The 24,040-nt window shown below is 48.2% G+C and overlaps 1 protein-coding gene across 4 annotated transcripts in view; it reads left to right on the forward strand.

The window, feature by feature from the left end:
• cita (citron rho-interacting serine/threonine kinase a) overlaps window positions 1–24,040 on the forward strand; it is a 41,076-nt gene that overhangs the window by 11,287 nt on the left and 5,749 nt on the right. For 2 of the 4 annotated variants that reach the window (XM_079747998.1, XM_079748001.1), the window contains exons 14-46: window positions 783–953; window positions 1,274–1,327; window positions 1,436–1,489; window positions 1,808–1,951; window positions 2,568–2,693; window positions 3,281–3,376; window positions 4,137–4,253; window positions 5,437–5,546; window positions 6,412–6,586; window positions 8,562–8,759; window positions 9,074–9,127; window positions 9,598–9,795; window positions 10,227–10,420; window positions 11,530–11,665; window positions 11,946–12,050; window positions 12,542–12,682; window positions 13,035–13,142; window positions 13,497–13,692; window positions 14,432–14,593; window positions 15,826–15,963; window positions 16,253–16,433; window positions 16,946–17,037; window positions 17,629–17,733; window positions 17,952–18,121; window positions 20,228–20,308; window positions 20,669–20,804; window positions 21,597–21,736; window positions 21,999–22,091; window positions 22,313–22,421; window positions 22,819–22,947; window positions 23,306–23,386; window positions 23,488–23,566; window positions 23,728–23,910. In XM_079747998.1, the coding sequence (XP_079604124.1) occupies window positions 783–953; window positions 1,274–1,327; window positions 1,436–1,489; window positions 1,808–1,951; window positions 2,568–2,693; window positions 3,281–3,376; window positions 4,137–4,253; window positions 5,437–5,546; window positions 6,412–6,586; window positions 8,562–8,759; window positions 9,074–9,127; window positions 9,598–9,795; window positions 10,227–10,420; window positions 11,530–11,665; window positions 11,946–12,050; window positions 12,542–12,682; window positions 13,035–13,142; window positions 13,497–13,692; window positions 14,432–14,593; window positions 15,826–15,963; window positions 16,253–16,433; window positions 16,946–17,037; window positions 17,629–17,733; window positions 17,952–18,121; window positions 20,228–20,308; window positions 20,669–20,804; window positions 21,597–21,736; window positions 21,999–22,091; window positions 22,313–22,421; window positions 22,819–22,947; window positions 23,306–23,386; window positions 23,488–23,566; window positions 23,728–23,910 (4,256 nt within the window). The remainder of the gene's footprint in view (window positions 1–782; window positions 954–1,273; window positions 1,328–1,435; window positions 1,490–1,807; window positions 1,952–2,567; window positions 2,694–3,280; window positions 3,377–4,136; window positions 4,254–5,436; window positions 5,547–6,411; window positions 6,587–8,561; window positions 8,760–9,073; window positions 9,128–9,597; window positions 9,796–10,226; window positions 10,421–11,529; window positions 11,666–11,945; window positions 12,051–12,541; window positions 12,683–13,034; window positions 13,143–13,496; window positions 13,693–14,431; window positions 14,594–15,825; window positions 15,964–16,252; window positions 16,434–16,945; window positions 17,038–17,628; window positions 17,734–17,951; window positions 18,122–20,227; window positions 20,309–20,668; window positions 20,805–21,596; window positions 21,737–21,998; window positions 22,092–22,312; window positions 22,422–22,818; window positions 22,948–23,305; window positions 23,387–23,487; window positions 23,567–23,727; window positions 23,911–24,040) is intronic. The other 2 variants (XM_079748000.1, XM_079747999.1) reach the window with 2 other exon arrangements.

Genomic DNA, 24,040 nt, shown 5'->3' on the forward strand with positions numbered 1-24,040 from the left:
CACCTCTTTGTTAGACGTCTATCTAACCTTCAGGTCGACCTTGCTATCCAATTTGCTGAATAACTGTACCCCGTGGAAGCTGGGTTTTCGATTAATGATTAAGATATGATTAATTATTGCATTAATTAATAGATCATTTATGAAAATGAACGCTTGAGGACAAAGCTGTTGTCAAGGTACATTTCTATTTGTGTGTGGAATTACGCTGTATCAATTTTGGGACACCTTTTAGGGAGAGGTGCGAATGTTTATCTGGAGGCTTTTAATCATGCACTTCACTGACCCCTTGTGTGTTGTTAATGCTAATCAAGCTATTAGTAAGCCTTTTGGGGGAGAGCACCATTCGTGTATCCAGACGGTATCTGTTATCCAAACCATCATCTTTACCCACAGAATAAGCCCTCGTGTGCATATGAGTCATAATGCCGTTGGGGGAAAAAAAAGTCTGCAGTCATATTTCAACTGGGCCTTCCTGCTCTCAGGCTCAGTTCAGATCTTTTGTTTGCTCAGATCTAATATTGTTCCCTTTCTGTTCATATTACAACGGCAATGATCAGATATGCATCCAATGACCACATATGGCGCACATCTGATTTGAGCCCAGATTCTGTCATGTAAGGCTAATTTGTCAGACTATGGCCACCATTCAACTGCTAAGCGGTCCATTCTAATTCCTGATGGTGTATGACATAAAAACAAAACCCCCTGTGGAGCGGCAGCCCCTGTCTCTCGCTCAACGTGTGTGCCCCAGAGCTCTGATCTCTCCTGCCGGGGGTCTCCAGGAGTACCATGCCCAGCTGGAGGAGATGCAGGTCACCATCAGGCAGCTGGAGGAGGACCTGTCTGCAGCCCGGCGCCGCAGCGACCTCTACGAGTCGGAGCTCAGGGACTCCAGGCAGACCAGCGAGGACCTGAAGAGGAAGGCCGTGGAGTACCAGCAGAGGATCCAGAAGGTAACGGTCCCTGTGGTGGTAGCCTCCTCTCTGAGAGAGCAACATAATGCTGTAGAAGTATGGGCAGCAAGGAGATATAGAAACGACTCCCATCCATAAGCTACTGGGTTTGATTCCCAATGTCCACCAAATACCTGACCTTTACCTGCTCCATAATGGCCTGTATATGAATTAACTGCAAGTTAATGAGCCTACATTTCTTTGTAATAGTAAGGGACACTCAATAATCACAAGTGACTGAATCATAATCACATGTCTGGTTTTGAATTATGCATTATTGATGTGTCTTCTTTATGTGTTCTGTTCTGTTTGCCTGGCAGGCTAAAGAGCAGGGCAAGGCCGATGTAGAGGAGCTTCTCTCCAAACTGGAAAAGGTAAGACGAAGGCCCTTACCAGGTCGAAAGAAAATTGAATCGACTCTCGGGACATATTCCATCTTTTAAGGTATTCTCTAGAGATTTAAGGTTGTGTTTCTGTTTCAGACAAATTCTGATCAGCAGCTGAAAATCCAAGAGCTCCAGGACAAACTTTCCAAGGTAAACGTTTTGGGCAGAAAAGTGTATTAATGCAAAATCGGATAGGAGTTAATTTAATGTCCTTTTGTGTCACTTCTCTACGTCAGAAGCATGCATAATGCAAGGCACACACACAAATACAGAGTGACTGCAACTAAGCTGGGTGGTAATTGTCCCTTACTAATGTAATTAGCCATTTAGTTCTAGCATCTCGGCAGGCTTCAAGCTATGTTTCTTACAAGAGGGGCGGCGGCTGTGATGATTACATTTATATTGAGTGTCTCCGCACACGGACCTTTTGACCTCCTGACCCCGCCCCGACCTCCTGCCCTACCCCAGGCGGTGAAAGCCAGCACAGAGGCCACGGAGCTGCTGCAGAACATCCGTCAGGCCAAGGAGAGGCTGGAGCGAGAGCTGGAGCGCCTCCGGGGCAAGACGGAGCCCAGCGACACGCTGAAGCGCCGCCTGAGGGAGACCGAGGTAGCGACTCATTAGGCCAGGCCGCGCGCAACCCTCTCCGTTTGCCCCCTCAATATGGGAACGAGCAAACGATTCGTTCGGCCGGATGGACTCTCGCAGGGCCGAGTCCTGGAGGCACGGCATGGTCGTGATTGTTTCTTCCTTCAAAGGGTGTCCGTTCTCTGTTCCGGCCGTGGTTGTTGTTGCTGCCTTTGTAAGCTTAAGCAGCAACAGCCACAGAAGCGCTTGCTTTGCGATTCTGCTCCGGATGTTGAAAGTGCACAGGCTGGTGAAAGGCTGGAGAAAGTTGGGCGGGATGGGGAAGGTGTGTGTGTGTGTGTGTGTGTGTGTGTGTGTGTGTGTGTGTGTGTGACGGAAGAAAGAAAAACGGCAAGCCAGCATCTGATCTAGTTGCTAGATTTAAAGCCTGAATTTTAACGCTATGTTCCCAGACGCCTAATCTTGCCAAGAACTGGCCCAGACGGTTCTGGGTGTAAGGGACTATTTGTTATATAATATCACGCCAAGACCAATGAAAAGAAAATAGCATTGTAACAAATTGGAAGAATCTTGCAATATTGTTTTTGTGTCTGTCTGTGTGTGTGCGTGTGTGTGTGTGTCTCATCGCGTGTGAACACAGGAGGGCAGGAAGACCCTGGAGAACCAGGTGAAGCGGCTGGAGATGGTGGAGCGGCGGGAGAACAAGCTGAAGGACGACATCCAGACCAAATCCCAGCAGATCCAGCAGATGGCGGAGAAGATCCTGGTGAGAGGGGCGGCCGATAAGGCCTCGCTTAATACCGTCCCCCGCGGCCCCTCGGCCCGCTCACCCACCCCTTCAACCCCTCATTCTCCCCTGTCCGTCCTTATCACTTGTTATCCCAGGGCACACGGGGAGCGCCATGTGTATACACACACACGCACACACAATCACAAACGCACACACACACACACACACACACTCAATATTCTTCAGGGAGCTCCTTGCCAGCAGAGCTCTTTGGAGCAGAGCTTTGTGCTGAGACCAGGAGGCAAGCTTCCCTCTGCAGCGCGGGGCACAGGGCACCGATCAGACGAACACACAGCCCCGCGGCCCGACAGGCAGACAAAACATGAACGGCCCCGGCTTCAACCACTCGGCGGTGTCCCAGCTCTTCAAAGCAAGACTCTCCCATCGCCTTAATATTTACCACATGCTTTGTTGTTAGCGCTTCTCGTTGGCCGTGATGCGAAGTATGGACGAGGGGTCTCTTCTGCAGTTCATTGCGGATATTTCGGACCCAACTGATGTTGTTGAGATGATGATGATGATGATGATGATGATGATGATGATGCTGGTGTTGTTGTGTCCAGGAGCTGGAGGAGAACCTGAGGGAGACCCAGGCCACGGCCCAGCGGATGGAGACCCACCTGGCCCAGAACGAGAGGCTCTATGAGGACAAGATCAAGGTGGGGGGAGCCCTCCGTTTTCCCTTTCAAAATCCCTGCGGGTAACTCAAGGAGACTGTTGGGTGACGGGGAACACATCGTTTTGCTGGTAATTGGTGTTCAGGTTTATGTAGGCCTATTCATTAGCATTCAGGCGGTTCAATTAAACGCTGTCTTATTAACAAGCCACCGATGGTACGAACAGACACTTTTTGTCTCCCCTATTTGCCACGGCCTGCTAATTTAGAGGCTTGTTAAGTAAATGTATCTTTGCATTTGTGAAGTGTTAACCAATCAATACTACCTTGAAGCCAATCCCTGCTGTTGTGTGAGATATATCGGCTGCATCGTCCTCATTTCAAATTGTAGTTTGTTAATGTTTCATTTCGCTCCGGTTCATAATTCTTCAATGTGACTCCCAAATGTGTCATCAGTGGTTAGAAGGGCGTCGTTTTGAACCGGCCTTGAATATGTACGCGACGGTCTAATGGCCGACACACCGTCTACCCACTTTCTTGCGGCTGCACTGATCCAATTGACTGAAAAGATTTATCACCATCTCATTTTAACTAGCTTTCACAGTCGGCTCTGACAGCGCCTGCGATTTACTGCCCGCATGCCTGCGGGTACATTTGTAACTGTCAAGTACTTCCCTGCTTTTCAAGGCCCCGTCAACTGGCGGAGCAAGTGCCAATACGGGCAATCTAAATAGGGATGAATGTGGCGCAGTATGGATTTGTCCCCTCTGATGTGGTGGTGTTGTTGTGTGTGTGACCCAAAGGTTCTGGAGGCCCAGATGAAGGAGGACCTGGTGGACAAGGAGAGCCTGGAAACCAAGCGGGCCCAGCACGAGCAGGAGGCCCGCGAGAAGTTCAAGCTGATCAGCGAGCAGAAGGCTGTGAGGAATAACCCGAATGGTTCACTGTCAAACATGTCTATTAACACGGCCCCCTCGATAGCTGACACAGGATGGCTGCTAATGAGGCGCCTCCATTAAATATTAACTAAATGTAAACAAAGAGGATGAAGTTAACCATGCGGATGTTTTGGAAGGGATTTAGCGCTGGCTCTCTCTGCTGTTATAGAGGAACAAATCTGGTTTAATTCTCGTAGTTTTTGCTGACATCTTCAATGAAGCAACCCAAAGCGAAGAAAATGTATTTTTCCTGCTGGGAAGAGCTTTCTTTATAGGAAACTGCATACATTATCCCGCTTTAGAACTAAATTGGCCATTATTTTGCACAATGCAGAAAAAGATAATGGACCCCAATGCAGTAGTAGGAGTTATTACCTTGCTACAAAACAAATGTGCATAACTCTTTTATATTGAAGCTATAGGAGCTTCTTGGATCTATAGCTGCAGGAGGATTAAGTGACTTGTTTTAATGTGTTTTGGGACATCAATGGAAGTCTACAGCATTGAATTATAGCATCATCTGCTGTTCGACTGCCAGTCAATACCTGTAAGAAGATGGAAAAAAGGTGACAGAAAAGTATTTGGGTTTTTGTTTTGCGGTCTAAAACACGTCCATGGCCCTACTTCTAACAGTGGCTGTATTGATTGGAATCTTCCATTGGTTTCTCATCCATGCTGTGGTGGTCTTTGAAGGTGTCACTTGGTAAAAGTGTTTGAAGTGATAAAGCATTCTGTGTGCCCACCTTTATATCAAACTGAATACCATCTGTTCCTGAGCTTTTCTTTTTCAGTGTTATCCTTATATTTCTTTGCTTGTGGTCTAAAAGTAGCCCTATGTGCAGCGTTGGCAGTTTGGACCATTAAAATGTCCTATACATTAACTTGCACTATGCAGCTGATCCTCAAGCCTTTAATCTGGTTAATGTGATTGACTTATGGCAGTTTAAGAGGCTTGCCTGACTTGCACCAGGCTAGTCAGGCAAAACCTTAATGCATACTTATAGGATCGCACCACAGTACACAACAACATCCTAGCATCTCACAGAGAGTGAGTGAGCGAGAGAGAGAGAGAAATGAACCTTTATGTTGTGTATGTCCATAACTGGACAACAGGAAGTCGAGTGTCCTCGTTGTGTGTTGTGACCTCCCCCTCTGTCCTCGGTAGACCATTAACGCCATGGACTCCAAGATGAAGAACCTGGAGCAGCGCATCGCCGAGCTGTCGGAGGCTAACAAGCTGGCGGCCAACAGCAGTATCTACACCCAGAAGAACATGTGAGTGTGCCAGACCGCGCCCACGGCCTCGCTTGTCAATATGCCCCCTAGCCCCCCAGACATGCTGCCTCCCCGCCGCCGCATCTGACACGTTCGTTAGTGTTTGCCTGAGGGTGTTCTGTGGTTGATCGTCTGTGTGTGTGTGTGTGTGTGTGTCTGTAAAGGGAGCTCGCATACTTTTTCCTTCATCTTAAGTCATCTCAAGTCACCATCTCCTAGGCAACAGGATAGAGGCTCCGGTTTAAAGAGCAGGGATTGCGTTCTGCTGATTGATTTGTCGTGTTAATGAACGGGCGGCTTAGTTGTTTTGGTGCCCCCATCGGCTGGACGATAACTGGCGATGGTTTGCAAATGAGTCACCACTCGGTTCAATTAACACATTTTCCCTATTTCACACATGGATAAGTTTCTAAATTTATGTGTGTTCTGGTCAGGTATCAGCCATGACTGCCAGTTTGCGAATCCCTGGGCGAATCCCTGAGGGACTAGCATTTAGTTCCTCTAACGGCCTGTAGGTGGCTCGCTGTGGTGGGGTGCAAGAAGACCCTCCGCCATTCTCAATGTGAAAACGTGATTTCATTCTTGTCATGCAAGCATAGGATTCTTTTTGGTGGATCTTGGTGTCTAGGCCATCCCCTTATTATGTACTTTCTTGTTTTGAATGTTTTATTTTCATTAAAAGTTATTACGAATTGAATATTACCAAATATACTCTAAAGCTGGTCGCAACAATCTCAGTCAACTCCTTGAAATGTAGGGATTCATGTGTAAGATCCTACGTTCATAGTTTTACTCTGTGTGTGTGTGTGTGTGTGTGTGCGTGTGTGTGTGTGTGTGTGTGTGTGTGTGTGTGTTACCCCCTCAGGAAAGCCCAGGAGGAGATGATCTCGGAGCTGCGGCAGCAGAAGTTCTACCTGGAGTCCCAGGCGGGGAAGCTGGAGGCCCAGAACGCCAAGCTGGAGGAGCACCTGGACAAGATGAGCCAGCAGGAGCAGACCAAGCGCAGCCGTCTGGTGGAGCTGGAGACCAGGCTCCGCGAGGTAGGCGAGACGGGGCGGGCACCGGAGGGCTGGAGGTTCAGTCCACCGCCGTGACGTCACTATGGAGTAGGTCCTGAGGGAGGTGACCGCGTCATTGCAACATCTTGGGCAAAGTTTGTCGGGCAGAATGGAAATCGTAAAGGTTTTAATTAAGTTATTTTTATTAAGTTGGCTGGCAGTTAAATAAATCATCCTTAAATAACCCAAAAAAATCGCTGGATATGAATATATAATAATGATTAACGATAATTTTATGATGAATACCGACCGTCAGTGGTGTAGTCATGGATGGAGAAATGGGATTTTCTGTCAAAACACCACTTTATTCATCCCAAGTAGCAGAACTTGACGATGAATGGTATTCTTGCATTCAAGATGTCGTCAATAGTCAGCTCTATGCCTCAGCCAACCCACTCACCCCCACCGGCCGTACCTCCTGAGGGGAAGAGGAAGCTGGTCGGCACCCACATTTCCACTTTTATCATATACCTTTTAAAGATCAAACTCAAAATCCTGTTTATAACGAAACATAAATTTCTTTTTTTCCCCCCTTCTTTTTTTTGCGCTTTGTGGTTCACTATGGGAGATTAAAGTTCCTTAAATATGATTTGTCAGTTTTATCTATTGCGTCAGTTGACAAATAGCATATCGGCTTTGACATGTAAAGAAAATGCTCAAGGGAACAAGAATCATTGAAGTTTCTGTCTTTTTTGTGAACGTCAAATTCTGACAGAGAAAATTATAATGAAAGTTGATCTTGAAAGTTGATCTTGGGAGTATGGGAGACTTTGATGAATGCGGAGTAACGGCCATCCGCTGAAAAGGGAATAATTGATGTCCAATACTTTGAACTCCGGCACCACAGCAGCCATTGCTATCAAAAGAAAAACCTGTGAAAGAAGTGTATTTTGATGACATGCTTGATAATTTGATTAACCTCATTGCCTCACGCTTTATGGAAGCGGTGTGGCCCCTCTTTAGTCTCTGCGCTAATGGACAGTTTGCTGGCCGGGGGACACATCTCCAGCACATACACTCAACCCTGCTGAGAGCTCAGGCAACAAATTGCCACTAATTGCTGCCCTGCTCTCTACATGAAAACACACACACATACTTCCCACTCACTCCTTCACAATCAGAAGGTTTAAAAGGAGTAAAAGGGAATCAAAACATTTACTTTCAATTAGTTCAGCTGTTAATCTTTTGTCTCAAGTAACACCTTTCAAATCGTATTGCTTTTAGGAATTTTGTAAGAAAACCTACCTTACTACAGTGAACAACAGCAAAGAGATATAAAGTCATAGTATAATCCAGTAAAAAAAATGTCATTGTATATTCCAAGTTTGAACTTTGTTCCTCGTATGCGCATAAGTGAACGAGTAGGAGTCATGGAGATACTTTCATTCCAGGCATCCTCAAACACAACAATACAAAAAATAGAAAGAAAGATAAAGATAATGTAAAACAATCATAGAATAAGATATAGTGCAAACTGCTGGGTTTAGTCTATTAGGGGTGGGGGCAAATCAGTTAATCTGTCTCCTACTTAAGATATTTTGGTCCCGCAAGTCTGGTTGAGCCAAAAAAAACGGTTTTAAAGTGTGGAAACATATGAATGGTACCATGACACAGAGGTTGCTATCGTGTATGTGCCTTTAGAAGCAGGGTTCATATGAAAAACAATGGCAGACACTGATGGATCTGTGAAACCTGAACCCCAACGTTAAGACCACATAAAAGATAAAATTGTGCAGAAAAAACGTCGCAATTATTACAGAATATTAACATTCACAGAATCGCAATACATTTATCATCGGCACTCAAAAAACTTTCAAATATTGCATGCTGAGATCCCTGCCGGTTCCCGGCCCTAAGGTCCATGTCCTACCTAAAGTCCACCTCCCCGGGGGTCTTGTTGACCTGTCGAGTGTATGCCAAGTACATGGGCCGGGTGGATGACCCCTGCCTCTGACAGATGGGGCTGGAGCACGAGGAGCAGAAGCTAGAGATCAAGCGGCAGGTGTCGGAGCTGACCCTGTCGCTGCAGGAGCGCGAGTCCCAGATCAGCGGCCTGCAGGCGGCCCGCCACGCCCTGGAGAGCCAGCTGTCCCAGGCCAAGACGGAGCTGGAGGAGACCACCGCCGAGGCGGAGGAGGAGATCACCGCGCTCAGGGTGAGCCTCGAGAGGCCCCCGGGGCACATCTGGCGAAGCATCTGGGGCCCTCACACTATGCACAATTTCTCTGTCCTCCTCTAAGACGGTGTTTTGTTAACTTGACAACATGGTCCATCAGGGTGTGTGTGGGGGTGGGTGTTTGTTTGTGTCTGTGTGGTTGTGTGTGTACTTGTGATTCCTTCCTGTGATTTCTTTTTCACAGTAGATGGTCATTATGCTTGTCTTTGTGTGTGTGGATGCAGAAAGTTCGTCTCTGAGGTGAGGATGTAAGGGAGACATCTGTTCTAAGCCTTGTTTTTATCCCTCCACAGTCTCACAGAGATGAAATTCAGCGCAAATTTGATGCCCTGAGAGACAGCTGCTCAGTAAGTTCGGCCAAAGATGTATTTTTCATCCTACACTCTGCCTATGCGTAAGAAAAATCTGATATTGATAGGAAAATACTTTGGTTTTTCCTGCCCTCTGTTGTCAAAGTAAGACTTCTCAACGGTGTCCCTATCTCATGTCTGTGTATTCTGCAAACGCGGATGAATCACATGGGGAATGTCACCGATTAGAACTGCTCATCTGACATTCAGCATTTCCTGGCATCATGAGCAGAAGATTTATATTCAGTGATACACGGATCCCTGACCCCTGGGTCTGCGTCAGTCAAAACAATGAATGAATTCGATGCAGTATCATTTCTTAATGGCCACTTTAACATCCAAAGACACCGGTGACAATACTGAAGCCTTATAACCGCAACTGACATACTCGGCAGTGTTTACCCACAATCCCTTTCAACCTTCTTTTAGAAAGGGCCTTAATACAGCATACTACCCACAATCCTCAGGTGATCACGGACCTGGAGGAGCAGCTAACCCAGCTGAGCCAGGAGAACGCCGAGCTGAACCGCCAGAACTTCTACCTGTCCAAGCAGCTGGACGAGGCGTCGGACGAGAGCGAGGACCGCCTGCAGCTCAGCCAGGAGGTGGACCGCCTCCGCAGGGAGGTGGCCGACCGCGAGATGCACCTCAACAACCAGAAGCAGGTACTCTTCAGAAGCACGCGTCCTCTCCAGTCCCAAGACCCAGAGGGGACTCCTCACAGACAACCGCCACATAGATGACTAATGATGTGAACCGCTTAAAAATATGCTAGATATTGACCGGATCATAATCTACGTGCAATACCGTTTTTTCTAATGCAAAACCTGTTTTCCATGTGCGTACTGGCAGATATGGGTAGGCAGACGTTTACATGAAAGCCATTGCGTACAATTATTAACAACTACCGCCACATTTCTCAAGGAAAAACTAATTCATTAAATATAAAAGGCATGATGATATTGGGCACAACGTATAAATACAGCTATTTGTTTGAACTGGTGCCTCAAAGCCACCACATCGTCTAAACACAAAGGGCTTCATCCTGTGTGTGATGTCCCTCTCCCTCCCCCCTCCCCCCCTCTCCCCTCCTCAGAACATTGAGACGTTGAAGACTACGTGCAGCATGCTGGAGGAGCAGGTGGTGGAGCTGGAGTCTCTGAACGACGAGCTCCTGGAGAAGGAGAGGCAGTGGGAGGCATGGAGGGGCGCGCTGGAGGACGAGAAGAGCCAGGCGGAGAGACGCACCCGGGACATGCAGAGGCTGCTGGACAACGAGAAGCAGAACAGGTCAACCCTCCCCCCCAACCCTCTGGGGATCACTCAGACAGACTGGGATCTCAGCGTAGGCCCCACACAGTGGCTTTGAGAAGTAGACTCGACATATGACTTAAGATGCATCTTAAAAACTGTACAGGCTGAGGAGAGCTCATACCCATGGGAGCCAAGCGGGTATTAAAAGTAGTAAATCTCGCCAATGAAAGTATGTAAATTGAAGGCCTTAACAAGACTAGATTAAAATTTGGCTGGGTCTTTAGTATTTTTTGCAAGCGTCTGGAGGGGGAAAATAATAAACCTCAAACCAAAACATGGCGATCGTTTGTGAAATACATATTTATTGGCCACCTGTGGCATACGTGAGCCGTGAGCCCGGGCATGACTCATGCGCGTGCAGGATACTTTTGTTGTCAGACAAGCAACACTTCGAGGGCCGAACCAGGCACATTTGGTGCCGCGGGCAAGCTTCCCCAGCCTTTTATTGTAGTTTATTGTGGGAACGCGATTGCTTAGCAACCTCTATTGATTTTCTTTATCCATCCCTTGTGTTCATATGTGGACGGGTCGTCTATTTCAAAATATAAGTATTGTGTACAGATTCAGCACTGCTGAGATAAACGGTTAGCTTGGATCACGAAAAACAGATTGACTGTACCTGAAAGCTACCGACTATCATACTTGATAATAAATCAATTTAAAATATGTGTATTTATAAGTATATACATTTTGTATTATGTATAATCAAATGAATTTAAATAAACATTGGTACCAAATTTGGTTTGGATGAATGATTAGCCTATAAGTTCCAACTAAACGTAGGCACCACATCAAGACGCCTTTACACTTGAAAAAAAAAAATCATCGTAAAATCGATGAAAGCCATCTAACGCCGCACTCTTCTGTAGCGAACAGTGCTCACAAACTCCCTTCCGGCTCTTCCTTTGTGTTTCTACTTTACGCATACCTTTTTTTAAAACAGCCTTTTTCTGCCAAGCGATATTGCTTTGAGTGACGATTAGGGAAACGCATCAAAAAGAGCCAACTGCTCAGAGGTGCTGCCGGAGATGGTAAGTCAAACAGGTGGGGGTTTATCTCACAGCAAAGTCTCCTGTCCTGTGCAGGTTGCGCGCCGACCAGCGCAGCACCGAGTCCCGCCAGGCCATAGAGTTGGCGGTGAAGGAGCACAAGGCGGAGATCGTGGCGCTGCAGCAGGCCCTGAAGGAGCAGAGACTCAAGGCCGAGAGTCTGTCTGATACGGTGAGGGACCCGTCTGGCTGTAGGTCAACTCCTCACACTAATGTACAGTTCTACCGCTCTCCCCTTCTCTTCAATTATATTCATCACTTTTACCAGAAGGGTTCATTCATTTTTGACTGATGGTGAATCATTGTAGTTGACGCCATACTCATAAATAAGAAGAAAATTCATTTTAAACAAAGAATACTTTAGAGCCTAGCTGGGCGGGTTGATTTTCTGCATCTTCATCATCGTGTGTGTGTGTGTGTGTGTGTGTGTGTGTGTGTGTGTGTGTGCACAGCTCAACGATCTGGAGAAGAAGCACGCCATGTTGGAGATGAACGCCCGCAGTCTGCAACAGAAGCTGGAGACGGAGCGGGAGCTCAAACAGAGGCTGATGGAGGAGGTAGAGACTGAAATATCTACACAGGCACACACACACACACACACGTTATATTCACAGAAGCACGGATACCAGCCACTTTTCACTGTGCTGACACCTCTTACTGATGGATAAGCATGTTCAGAACTTCAAGTATTTTATGTGTTCCAATTCCCTGTTCATATTTTTAGAATTTTCTTAATTTAGTATTATTTCTCAACTTAAGACGTGAAACTTTTTTGAAAGTGGCTTTAAATGAGTGTCAAAATAGAGGAGGTTGGGCCTCTTGCTCAGGGACACCTACAGGTAGACTGTTCATCGTGGTACTGCATAGTAAATACTCAGACAAAACTACATGACCAGAACACTAGCAGTAAACTAACGTGTTTGTGTGTGTGTGTGTGTGTGTGTGTGTGTGTGTGTGTGTGTGTGTGTGTGTGTGTGTGTGTGTGTGTGTGTGTGTGTGTGTGTGTGTGTGTGTGTGTGTGTGTGTGCGTGCGCGGGTGTGACTACAGCAGGGGAAGCTGCAGCAGCAGATGGACCTCCAGAAGAGCCACATCTTCCGCCTCACTCAGGGGCTGCAGGACGCCCTGGACCAGACAGACATGCTGAAGACGGAGAGGACGGACCTGGAGTACCAGCTGGAGAACATTCAGGTGATGGGGGCTCCGGCTGCTGCTGCCCCAGTCATGGAGGCCATGGAGCCCGGCTCCAGACCTGATGTCTTGGGCTGCATGTTCGTTCCTCCTTTTCAACCCACGTTGCTGTCTTTGTATTCTTTGGCGTTCATAAAATGCTCAAAAGCCAAGAAAAATATGTCTTTGATACTAGATAGGACTGCAATACTTTTGCAATAGCCCAGAAAAACAGATAGATATGACACGGCATTGACGGATATTGGCAATAAACAGATCCAGGAACTCGGGTGTGCACCGTTCCTGTGGGGATCTCTGTTAAAGGGATCTTTGTGTTTAATAATGCGGACTGGTTGTGTGTCTCTGCGCTCAGGCCGTGTACTCCCATGAAAAGGTGAAGATGGAAGGGACTATCTCCCAGCAGACCAAACTCATTGACTTCCTCCAGGCCAAAATGGACCAGCCAACAAAGAAGAAAAAGGTCTGGGGACACACAACTCTTAGAAGCAACCATAAGCCTTTCAAAAAGAAATGGTGTATAGACGTACAGAAATGATGTTGTATATATCGTCTTAAACGATCATCAATCAATTATCTGAAGGTTTTTCCACACAGCTCGGTGTGTGTGCGAGCATATATATTATATCTATACAGTATATATATTTTTAGAGGCATGAATCAGTATGTTTGGGGATCAACAGCCTCTATTCCACCTCTCCTCCTCAAGTCGTTTCAGGCTCTTTGTCCAACACCCCCTCAGCCTACCTGTAGCGGAGCAGACCGCCCCCCTCCACGTTGGAGTCCCTCCAACGTGGTTTCAAATGCCTCTCCACAGGGTATATTCGGGAGGCGCCGGGAGGACGTGGGCACCACCACCAACGGGGCCCTGATGCCGCTGCCCCCGCCGCCCCCCATGCCCCTGCAGTACGGGGACATGAAGCTGGCCCTGGAGAAGGAGCGCTCCCGCTGCTCGGACCTGGAGGAGACCCTGCAGAAGATGAGGATCGAGCTCCGCTCCCTCAGGGAGGAGGGTAGGCATCCCGGGAGGAGGGCAATGTCCTGGGTGAAGCCCGGTGGAATAAGGCTAACACTACTGTAGCAGTCTGTAGACCATGGTCAATGTCCTGGGTGAAGCCCGGTGGAATAAGGCTAACACTACTGTAGCAGTCTGTAGACCATGGTCAATGTCCTGTGTGAAGCCCGGTGGAATAAGGCTAACACTACTGTAGCGATCTGTAGACCATGGTCAATGTCCTGGGTGAAGCTCGGTGGAATAAGGCTAACACTACTGTAGCGATCTGTAGACCATGGTCAATGTCCTGTGTGAAGCCCGGTGGAATAAGGCTATCACTACTGTAGCGATCTGTAGACCATGGTCAATGTCCTGGGTGAAGCCCGGTGGAATAAGGCTAACACTACTGTAGCGATCTGTAGACCATGGTCAATGTCCTGGGTGAAGCCCGGTGGAATAAGGCTAACACTACTGTAGCGATCTGTAGACCATGGTCAATGTCCTGTGTGAAGCCCGGTGGAATAAGGCTAACACTAGTGTAGCGATCTGTAGACCATGGTCAATGTCCTGTGTGAAGCCCGGTGGAATAAGGCTAACACTACTGTAGCGATCTGTAGACCATGGTCAATGTTCTGGGTGAAACCTGTGACGCCTTTGTGGAATGGATTTGACCATCTGCCAGGTCCGCCCAGTGATGAAACGGTAACTGAATTGTTGTGACGTCCTCCTTTCTCCCTCGGTGGACGTCGCCGGTGCAGCAGCCCACTTCAAGGCCCAGGAGCACGCGGGCCCCTCCACCCCGGCCCAGGCCCGGCAGCAGATCCTCATGTCGGCCATCGTCAAGTCACCCGAGCACCAGCCCAACCCCAGCGGCCTGCTCAACCCCTCCACGCGCTGCAAGGAGACGGCCACGCCTGAGGGTGAGTCCACGCAGACGGCCCCTCAGTCAGGCCCGCTGTCCTCGGACCGCCGTCCCTGTGGTTCTCCCAGGCAGACGGAGAGCAGGCCGCCACACCCGGCGTTTACACGGCTCTCCTGGGATGACGTGGTGGATTGGATTTGGCTGCCCCTGCTCCACATGCAAAGAAGCCCTGAAAACACTGAAACGTTTTTGTATGTGTTGCCAACACTAGGAACCGCTTATTATTAGCAGATAATGGTCGATTACTTGGTTAGTGGAACATGTATCAAGTCCTTTTATTGAAAGTGATTTAGCAGATGCAGAGGCTGTGCACAATCAAGGAGTACCATTATAACATAGGCTACATGCCCCCGTTTCTGAAAGAAACCGCTGAACGGCAGAGTAGCTTAGGGATCACAACTTAAAGTTTTGACTTTTGTTTGTGTCAGTCATCCTAGTCAATCAGGCTAAATTGTTATGCCAGGTGTATCAAAGTCATGCCATCCTCCCAGACGCATAACGTTTAATTCGCTGGTCGAGATCCTGGGCGTCCCATCCACCTTGTAGCCAGTTACCCCCAATGTAAGGTCAATCTTTTCCCATTAGACTGCCGATGTCAGGAGGGGAGGCTGTCCCACTTGTTCTAGTTTGTCTGTGCTATGATTTGCATTAGAGTGTCCTCGTCCTCCTCCTCCTCCTCACCTGAATCCATTCAGAAGCCACTCTCCTTCTCTTTCTCTTCCCCACTCGCTTCCCACAGAAAAGAGGAGGGTCACCTTTGAGAGTAAGTGATCAGGTTTCTGTCTGCCCGCTCCTTATGCGCTCGCTCGCTCGCTCGCTCGCTCTCTCTGCATCCCCTAGTGCACTAGAGATGCTTTCATGGCCAAATTTCAAAGTCCCTCATTTTATTTATTCCTTTTTACCATTGTAATAAGTTGTGTGTGCCATGAACATAATCTCATTTATTACACATCACATCGAGAACCAAAACCATATTGGTGTGTCTAATGCTTGTAATACTTTTATTATGTTCAAGTCATGGTGCATGAAATGGGCCATCTCATACTGCATGCATATAAGGCACACTCCAGACTTGTATAAATATTTATTCCTTGAGTAATTCTCGATTCCTTTCCCTTGCAATGGAACTAAGGCTAAGCAAGTTTGTGTGTGTCTCTGTGTGTGCCTGTGTATGTGTGTCTGTGTCTGTATGTGCGTGCATATGTATGTGTGTGTGTGCGGGTGTTGCAGAGTTTGGCCGGCGCGTGAAGGAGAGGATGCACCACAACATCCCCCACCGCTTCACCGTGGGCCTCAACATGAGGGCGGCCAAGTGCACCGTGTGCCTGGACACGGTGCACTTTGGACGGCAGGCCGCCACGTGCCTAGGTCTGGATCTCTTCCCCGCGCGGGAAACCCTCTAAAGATATTATAACCATATAAATACATAACACTTTTAGTGGCACTTATCCCTGGAGCACCGCAATGCCGGTTCCCCCCACGCCTCATCACTGATGTAGATGACTGATGATGATGATGATGGAGAATGATGCCTTTTTTTATAAAGTGTAATTTAGCAAACATTAATTACACATGAAAGGAAACCGAAATGGATCTCCCTCTGGGGCCACTTTGACACGGAGTCTGAACGAAGGCCCCCATTTTGCCGTCTCCGCAGAGTGCCACACGCTGTGCCACCCCAAGTGCTCCCCGTGCCTGCCGGCCACCTGCGGCCTGCCCGCCGAATACGCCACCCACTTCTCAGAGGCCCTGTGCCGGGACAAGGCCAACTCCCCCGCCCTGCAGGTGAAGGAGGCCAGTGGGCACGTCCGCCTGGAGGGCTGGATGAAGCAGCCCAGGTACCGGTCCTCACCACATCCATCCTTCTACCCCCCCTTCCGTTGGTATGCTCCGCCTCGCCATGTGACGCTTCCTGATGCATCACATGGCCAAGCGGAGCAAGTTAAGCCCTTGAGAAAACTCAGGACACGATTCTCATTGGCTGTCGGCATTGTCCTTCACATACATTGTTGACGTATGTTCAGGATCATTAGGATATATTAACATCCATGAGTTTATTCAGTTCCCTGCGGTATATATAGACCTCTGAGCAATTGGTGTAAATCAGATCCTAAGTAGAGTTCTATTTCCTTTTCATTTCGTCAGTCAGTCACTGTTCATGCTTGCATGTCAATCAAGACCTCTTCCTCAGGTCAAGAAGGTGGTTCTTGACACAGTAATTCAACGCTGTGTCCCAGGCTTTCCATTATGGAAAGGCCTGGCTCTGTGCGACCAATGGCTAAATTGCTGTTATTATAGTGTATTATTACAGTATGATAATGTGTGTGCATCGTTTGGGTCTTGTGTACAGGAACGGGAAACGCGGGCAGCAGGGATGGGAGAGCAAGTATGTGGTGCTGGATGGAACCAAGGTGTCCGTGTTTGATGGCGAACCCAGAGAGGGTCAGTACTTTTCCACAGTCTTCAGCAGTTCTCTCTTTCTCATGTCTCCCTAGGTACTGTACCAATGAAAACAAAAAATACTGAACTAAGCTGACGGTTCTGGGCTACGTGAAGCCCAGTAGACTATAGGGCACAACACTACTCTCTTGGTCAGTTCCACATATGTAGGGATCTAAGTGTAGATCCGACTTGGCGGGATGAACACACGGATGCGTGTGTGGTAACTGAATGCTGCGAACAGCAGACGGATTTAAAGGGCTGTCACAGATGGTGCAAGAATTTGTCACACAAAGTGTGTCAATTAGACCATTTCCGTTCTCATCAGCATGAAAGTCAAAATGAATAATGAGGTTTTATTTTTTTTGCTTGCCTCACAAAAAACACTATTAGGGGAGAAACGGATGACTTGAATTTTCCAATTTAGTCATGGACTAAGACAGCAGGGAGTGAGACAACTTTGTGTGTGTCTGTGTGTGTGTGTGTGTGTGTGTGTGTGTGTGTGTGTGTGTGTGTGTGTGTGTGTGTGTGTGTGTGTGTGTGTGTGTGTGTGTGTGTGTGTGTGTGTGTGTGTGTGTGTGTGTGCTCGCCCAGACTGTGCCAAGGCGGAGGAGGAGTTTGAGCTGTGTCTGCCTGACGGGGAGGTGAGCGTGCACGGTGCCGTGGGCGCCTCGGAGCTCATCAACACCGCCAAATCAGGTAGCGCGTCCATCTCTCCCGCCCCTCATGCTGCTGTACTACCTTCTGCTGTCTGTCTGGGGGTGGGGGGGAACCCTTCAATCTCCTTCCTTCACCGACCGTAAATGACTTCCATAAGGCTTGTTATCCCACAGTGAGCAGTGTTGACTGATGAGCTCTGCAATGGAACTAAGGCTGTGTGTCTGTGTGTGTGTGTGTGTGTGTGTGTGTGCATGCAGACATCCCCTACATACTGAAGCTGGAGTCCCACCCTCACACCACCTGTTGGCCCGGTCAGACCCTCTACTTCATGGCTCCCAGTTTCCCAGACAAGCAGCGCTGGGTGGCGGTGCTGGAGTCTGTGGTGGTCAGTAGCCACGCCTCCAAGGACAAAGGGGAGACTGAGGCTGTGAGTACCGTGTGTGTGTGTGTTCGAGGTGATGCGTTGCACGGTTGTTTCACAGGCACGATGGGCAGCCCCCTGCATTTTATACCCAACATTCATCTTGAGCTCCCAAGGTAAATGGATTTGAACTCGCCGCTAGAGTCATTTTTGTGGGTACCACGATTGGGTTATAGCGTGGTCGCTTGGCCACGTGACCATGTTCGAAACATAGACTGTAAGATCACGTGGACGAAGCGTCTGGTGTCTCTTTTTTCAAAGATCTCAAGCGTCTGCTTGAGATCTTTGAAAACCCGCAGCGGAAACGATTATGGCACATTGAAGGCAGGAATGGAAGGTCCGCCACCCAGTAGTCTTTGTAGTAGTTAGTCTGTCATTTTCAATCCTTTATTACATTTCAATGAATAATACGGCACCTCTCAGAATGCATAATATAGAGATGAACTCTCTGAGGCAGCCGACTAAAGAAAAGGAAATGATTCCCATTTACCGAGATCAGTGGTGGTTCTTACTACATCCACACTCGCGAGCCACCTATGGGAGGTTAGAGCAACTACATGTTGGCACTAACGCCAGGGCTTCACAAACAGGGGGTTGGGGCTGCCGCTTGGTTTTGAAAGCAACAGCCGGCCAGCCAGCGCCTTCACTACTGTTTCCTCCCCACTGCTTTTCTCTTTCTCTCCTGTCTCATTCACTCTCTCGTCATCTCATCCTTTACATCCCTGTTCTACTCGCCATCCTCGTCTCTGACGTCACCGCGCCCCCCTGTGTGTGTGTGTCTCCGTCCATGCGGGGTTGTGTGGATCATACTGTAGGCGGGTGTTGCTAAACGACAGAAGAGCCTGTCCTCGCTGGTCCAGGTACAGTAACGCTGGCTGCACGAGCGCTTGGGCTAAGGTCCCCCCGACCCAGCATGCAGTAGCTCTGCCCCGCTTCAACACATACCACTACTGTGTATGTACATCCTGACCCTGTACGACAGAGCTCCGCAATGAGTCCACCTCTGACCCTTTTATAACATGTTGACATGTGTAAAAACACATATAGTTCACTCCACGGTGCATGGATGTGAGCTGGAACTGGAACATTGGCCTCCCTGCTGTCATATGCGATGTCATGCATGATTCTCTCACTGGCCATGCACTGCTTCCAGTTGCCCCCCCTCCCTCCCTTTTTAAAGGACAAGAGAGGTCTGGGGGATCCGACCATCGTCACCGTCTCTCCTGGCTTCAATTAAACATCCGTACTTTGTCAGAAGGACCCCCTTGTGCAGATTCTGTAGAGTAACAGAGCTTTTGACGACTGCCACGAATGTATTCAATGCCAGTGGAGCACTTCTGTCTTCTGGAATGGGTGTGCGTGAGTCAGTCGAGGATCATGAGTACGCCTAAGTACTCTCATCACAAAGGCTGAAGTGCTATGTTGTTGTTTACCTTCATGGCAGTATTCTGAATGAAAGTATCGGTACATGAAAGTAATTTTGACAAATTGTGTTGGTAATTTATGTTTTAGTGAAGCCAGGAGAGACTGCTATGGTTTGATCACCCAGAATGGTGTTGTCCTTTTTAACTAAAGCACAAGACCCACTGTCTCCCACACCTTCCTCTTCCTCTTCTTCCTCCTCTGTGGGTTTTGCCCTTGATGTTTTGCTCTGTGTTCATTGCTGACAGTAAGGTGGTCCTTCCATACCCTCTCATAGGCTGTGCTTCTGTGTGAGAATTGTATTTTCACTGGAATGTCTCTGTTTATTTTTTAAATTTTTTTGTGCTTTTATTTTGTACTACGTATTCATCATTCTCTAGCTGAACTAACTGTATCTTGAAGACGACATGTACTGCTGAGAGAGAAGGTTTTATGGAAGTAAAATGTATGCATGGATTATTTACATGTCCTAAGTAAATATCTATGATATGATTAATATTGTCCATAACCAGAGGAGCATAGCTTCAGCAAGTCCTAGAACAGCGAAGAAATATGAGAGGGGTCAAAGATGGCTTACTCGGTGACTCTCTCCCCCCCCCCCCCCCCCCCTCACCTCACCATCTTTCTTTGCCCCTCTCTCTATATTCCCCCCCCCCCCCCTCTCTCTCTCCTCTCCTTCGGTCCTGGTAGAAACTACTGGGCAACTCTCTCCTTAAGTTGGAGGGCGATGACCGTCTGGACATCAACTGCACTCTGCCACTCACCGACCAGGTACTAGGAGCTCACACCGTAGCATGGACATGGTGGGGTTTGTTTTTATCCTAGTTAGCTAACGCTCATCAGGAGGCAACTTACAGTGCTTGACATGGTGCGATCTGTTGACTCCTCCAGAATCGACCAATGTCGATCGATATGATGATGGTGACGGCGGAAGACACTTATGTTATAGAAATTAAGTTTGGTATGACATTAAGTTATCTAAATTATTAATGCACTAGTCACTACTGCTAGAAGCTTGTACAGAGTAGCCACGCCCAGTCTACTGCATGTGCTTAACAAAACAAATCCTAGGGGCTGCAGTATGAGTCAGTGGCCCAACCCTGACGAGCCGTCCTTTCTCTCTCTCTCTAGATCGTGCTGGTTGGGTCTGAGGAGGGTCTGTATGCTCTGAACGTGATCAAGAACTCTCTGACGCACATCCCCGGCCTGGCCTCCGTCTTCCAGATCCAGATCCTGAAGGAGTTGGACAAGCTGCTGATGATCACAGGTCTGTGTGGGTTTCACTGTCAGACTTTAGGTTTTTACCTGGAGGTTTACAGGTCCATAACACATCAGTACATTCATTCACATGTACTCCACATTAATTTACGAATGTCTCTTCAGTTGTGTTTAAATGACTGGTGCATTGTGTTTTGTTCTATATTATTAATTTAATTACTCTTCAGTTGTATATAAATGATCAGTACAGTCATGTGACTCATTTATTCACTTTGCTACAGTTGGTCATTATCATTACAGTACTTTCTAGAGACATTCATCACTCTACAGGTTTTTTCTTTATATACATTCAGGTTTATTCCTCTACAGTTATATTTAGGATTTCTCTCTTGCACCAAACGCCTAACTTGGCATTCTTTGGCCATATTACTTGGGAAGCAGGGGGTGGGCTGATCTGGAGGCCGGATCTGGGTCAATGATTAACATCTTTAAATGTTTTACTAATCATCAAACACGACTCCGCCGCGGTACTTTTACGATATAACGGGGGGATGATTATGTACCCCCTCCACCCTCGCTCCCTATGAATAACGCATTGTTGCTGCAGCGTACCTTTTACTCGGCTCACTAATGCCTCCGCTGTGTTTCCACTTTAGTCGAGTCTCGCTCTCCTTCCCCGTCCATTTACAGCGTTTTAATCGGCCCTCTTAGGCCGCACGTTAAACGGGCTCCGAGGACGCCCTGCACTGCTGGGGAGCAGTCTGTGTCGGTGTAATAAATCCAACGCCGGTGGTGGTACGCATATTGTGGTTGTCTGATGTTGCGTGGTTGTCGTCTCCAGGAGAGGATAGGGCTCTGTGTCTGGTGGAGATCAAGAGGGTGAAGCAGTCTCTGTCCCAGTCCCACCTGCCAGCCCAGCCCGACCTCAACCCCTACATCTTTGAGACGGTCAAGGGGTGCCACCTCTTCTCCTCTGGCAAGGTACGCTCAGCCCAACCACCAACATGTACATCTCAGACATGAAGGGACATTGTCGGGGCAGGTGAGCATGTTGGCCAGGGGGGGTTCGACTTCCAGCCGAAAGATACTGGGTTTGATCCCTGATATCCGGAGTCCTAACCTCTATCTAATAACATATATCTGGAATTTTTGTTTGTAGCTTTGGAATAGCTCGTTGACTTCATGAATCCCTTTAAACAGATTTTCTTCTGACCTATCATTGATATCCATCTCCCCCCTGTAGATTGATAACGGAATGTGTATTTGCGCCGCCATGCCCAATAAAATCACCATCCTGCGTCACAACGAAAGCCTCAACAAGTTCTGCATCCGAAAGGTGAGTGGTTTCTGTTCCTGGAGAACGGGGAAGAACTCTAACCCCAACCCCGTTTTCAGTAGCTGACTAGTAGCTTGAGATTTACATTTTGAACTTAAAGCCGCAGATCATAACAGTAAACAAACCTCTGCCAGGAAGCTCAATGAAAGGACGACAGGAAATGATACTTTTATGGCTCCTATTTAAATAATTGACCACATGTGTGTTGGTTCCATCTCCAGGAGATCGAGACCTCAGAACCCTGCAGCTGCATCCACTTCACCGGCTACAGCATCGTCATCGGCACCAACAAGTTCTATGAGATAGAGATGAAGCAGTATGTGCTGGAAGGTGCGTCATCGCTAGCACGCCCCCCTGAGGGACGGATACATCAGTGCACACATATTATAATTAGTTTTCCTCATTTTAATATTCAGCTAGATATGTTTGATTTTTCCAGTATGCTTCGAATCGGATCAACCTGGTTACATTTGTATTTGATTAACTACTGATTATCAAGTATTTTAGCCAAGTAAGGTACTTTTTTCAAAAGGGATTTCCAGTGAAATCAAAACATGTAATCTAGGAACAGGTAGGGGTTGGATATCAGGCTCAAGGATACAAACCTACAGGCACGGATCAGACATTGATCATCAAACGCAGAACCTTTTGAGCCGAGTGCTCTGTCTCACCGGAGCTCCAGCTTAGGGGCCCATCATCTCACCACCGGCCCCTTGTTCCTCAACAGAGTTCCTGGACAAGAACGACGTGTCGCTGGCCTCCGCTGTATTCTCGGCCTCCTCCCACAGCTTCCCCATCTCCATCATCCAGGTCACCAGGGCCCCTCAGAAGGACGAGTACCTGCTCTGCTTCCACGGTGAGCCCTGTTCTGTCTGTCTGTCTGTCTGTCTGTCTGTCTGTCTGTCTGTCTGTCTGTCTGTCTGTCTGTCTGTCTGTCTGTCTGTCTGTCTGTCTGTCTGTCTGTCTGTCTGTCTGTCTGTCTGTCTGTCTGTCTGTCTGTCTGTCTGTCTGTCTGTCTGTCTGTCTGTCTGTCTGTCTGTGTGTGTGTTTGTGTGTGTGTGTCGAGGAATTGGGTTAAATCGGCATCCCTTTTGCTTTTATCGCCTACGCATGCATGCACGCATATACATCCCATTCTTTAAAGATTAGTGTTTAGTGCTTTTAAATAGACACGGGGCCTGGAACCGTTTGTCACGTAATGTTGTGTCACGCAGAGTTCGGTGTTTTCGTGGACGCCTACGGCCGCCGGAGTAGAAACGACGACATCAAATGGAGTCGTCTGCCCCTGTCCTTCGGTATGTTACCCAGAGCCATGGTCCTGCGTTCTCATACACGCGTCATACCCATACGTTACCTTAACACTGCACCTTATTGATTCCTGTTCTCCGTACCTCAGCCTACAGAGAACCCTACCTGTTTGTGACCTACTTCAACTCACTGGACGTGATCGAGATCCAGGGGCACGCCGCTCTCGGGTGAGAAGAGTTACAGTAGCCTAGTTGTCTAGGCCGTGGGATGACAAATACAGAGCCCGATACATGTATAGACAGAAGTGCTCTGACTGCTGCCTTCAGCTTCAGGTCAGCTCATCTGATTCTCTCTCGCTCTCTTGCTCTCCCTCCCTACCACCCTCCAGACCCCACTCGTACGCCCACCTGGACATCCCCAACCCGCGCTACCTGGGCCCGGCCATCTCGTCGGGGGCCATCTACCTGGCCTCCTCCTACCAGAACAAGCTGAGGGTCATCTGCTGCAAGGGCAACCTGACCCAGAGCCAGGAGGCCGGCAGCGACCTGCAGCGCAACGGCTCCGGTCGCAGGTAGACAACGGCAACAGCTATCTCTGTTCAACCCTTAGACTCCTCACGGTACTTCCATGTTATTGTAAACGCACATCTCCATCCATAGCATTTTCATTTCATGGTTTGAATTGTAAAGGCTCTGAAATGC

This window comes from Pollachius pollachius, assembly GCF_949987615.1.
Source record: "Pollachius pollachius genome assembly, chromosome: 12".
Classification (NCBI taxonomy): domain Eukaryota; kingdom Metazoa; phylum Chordata; class Actinopteri; order Gadiformes; family Gadidae; genus Pollachius; species Pollachius pollachius.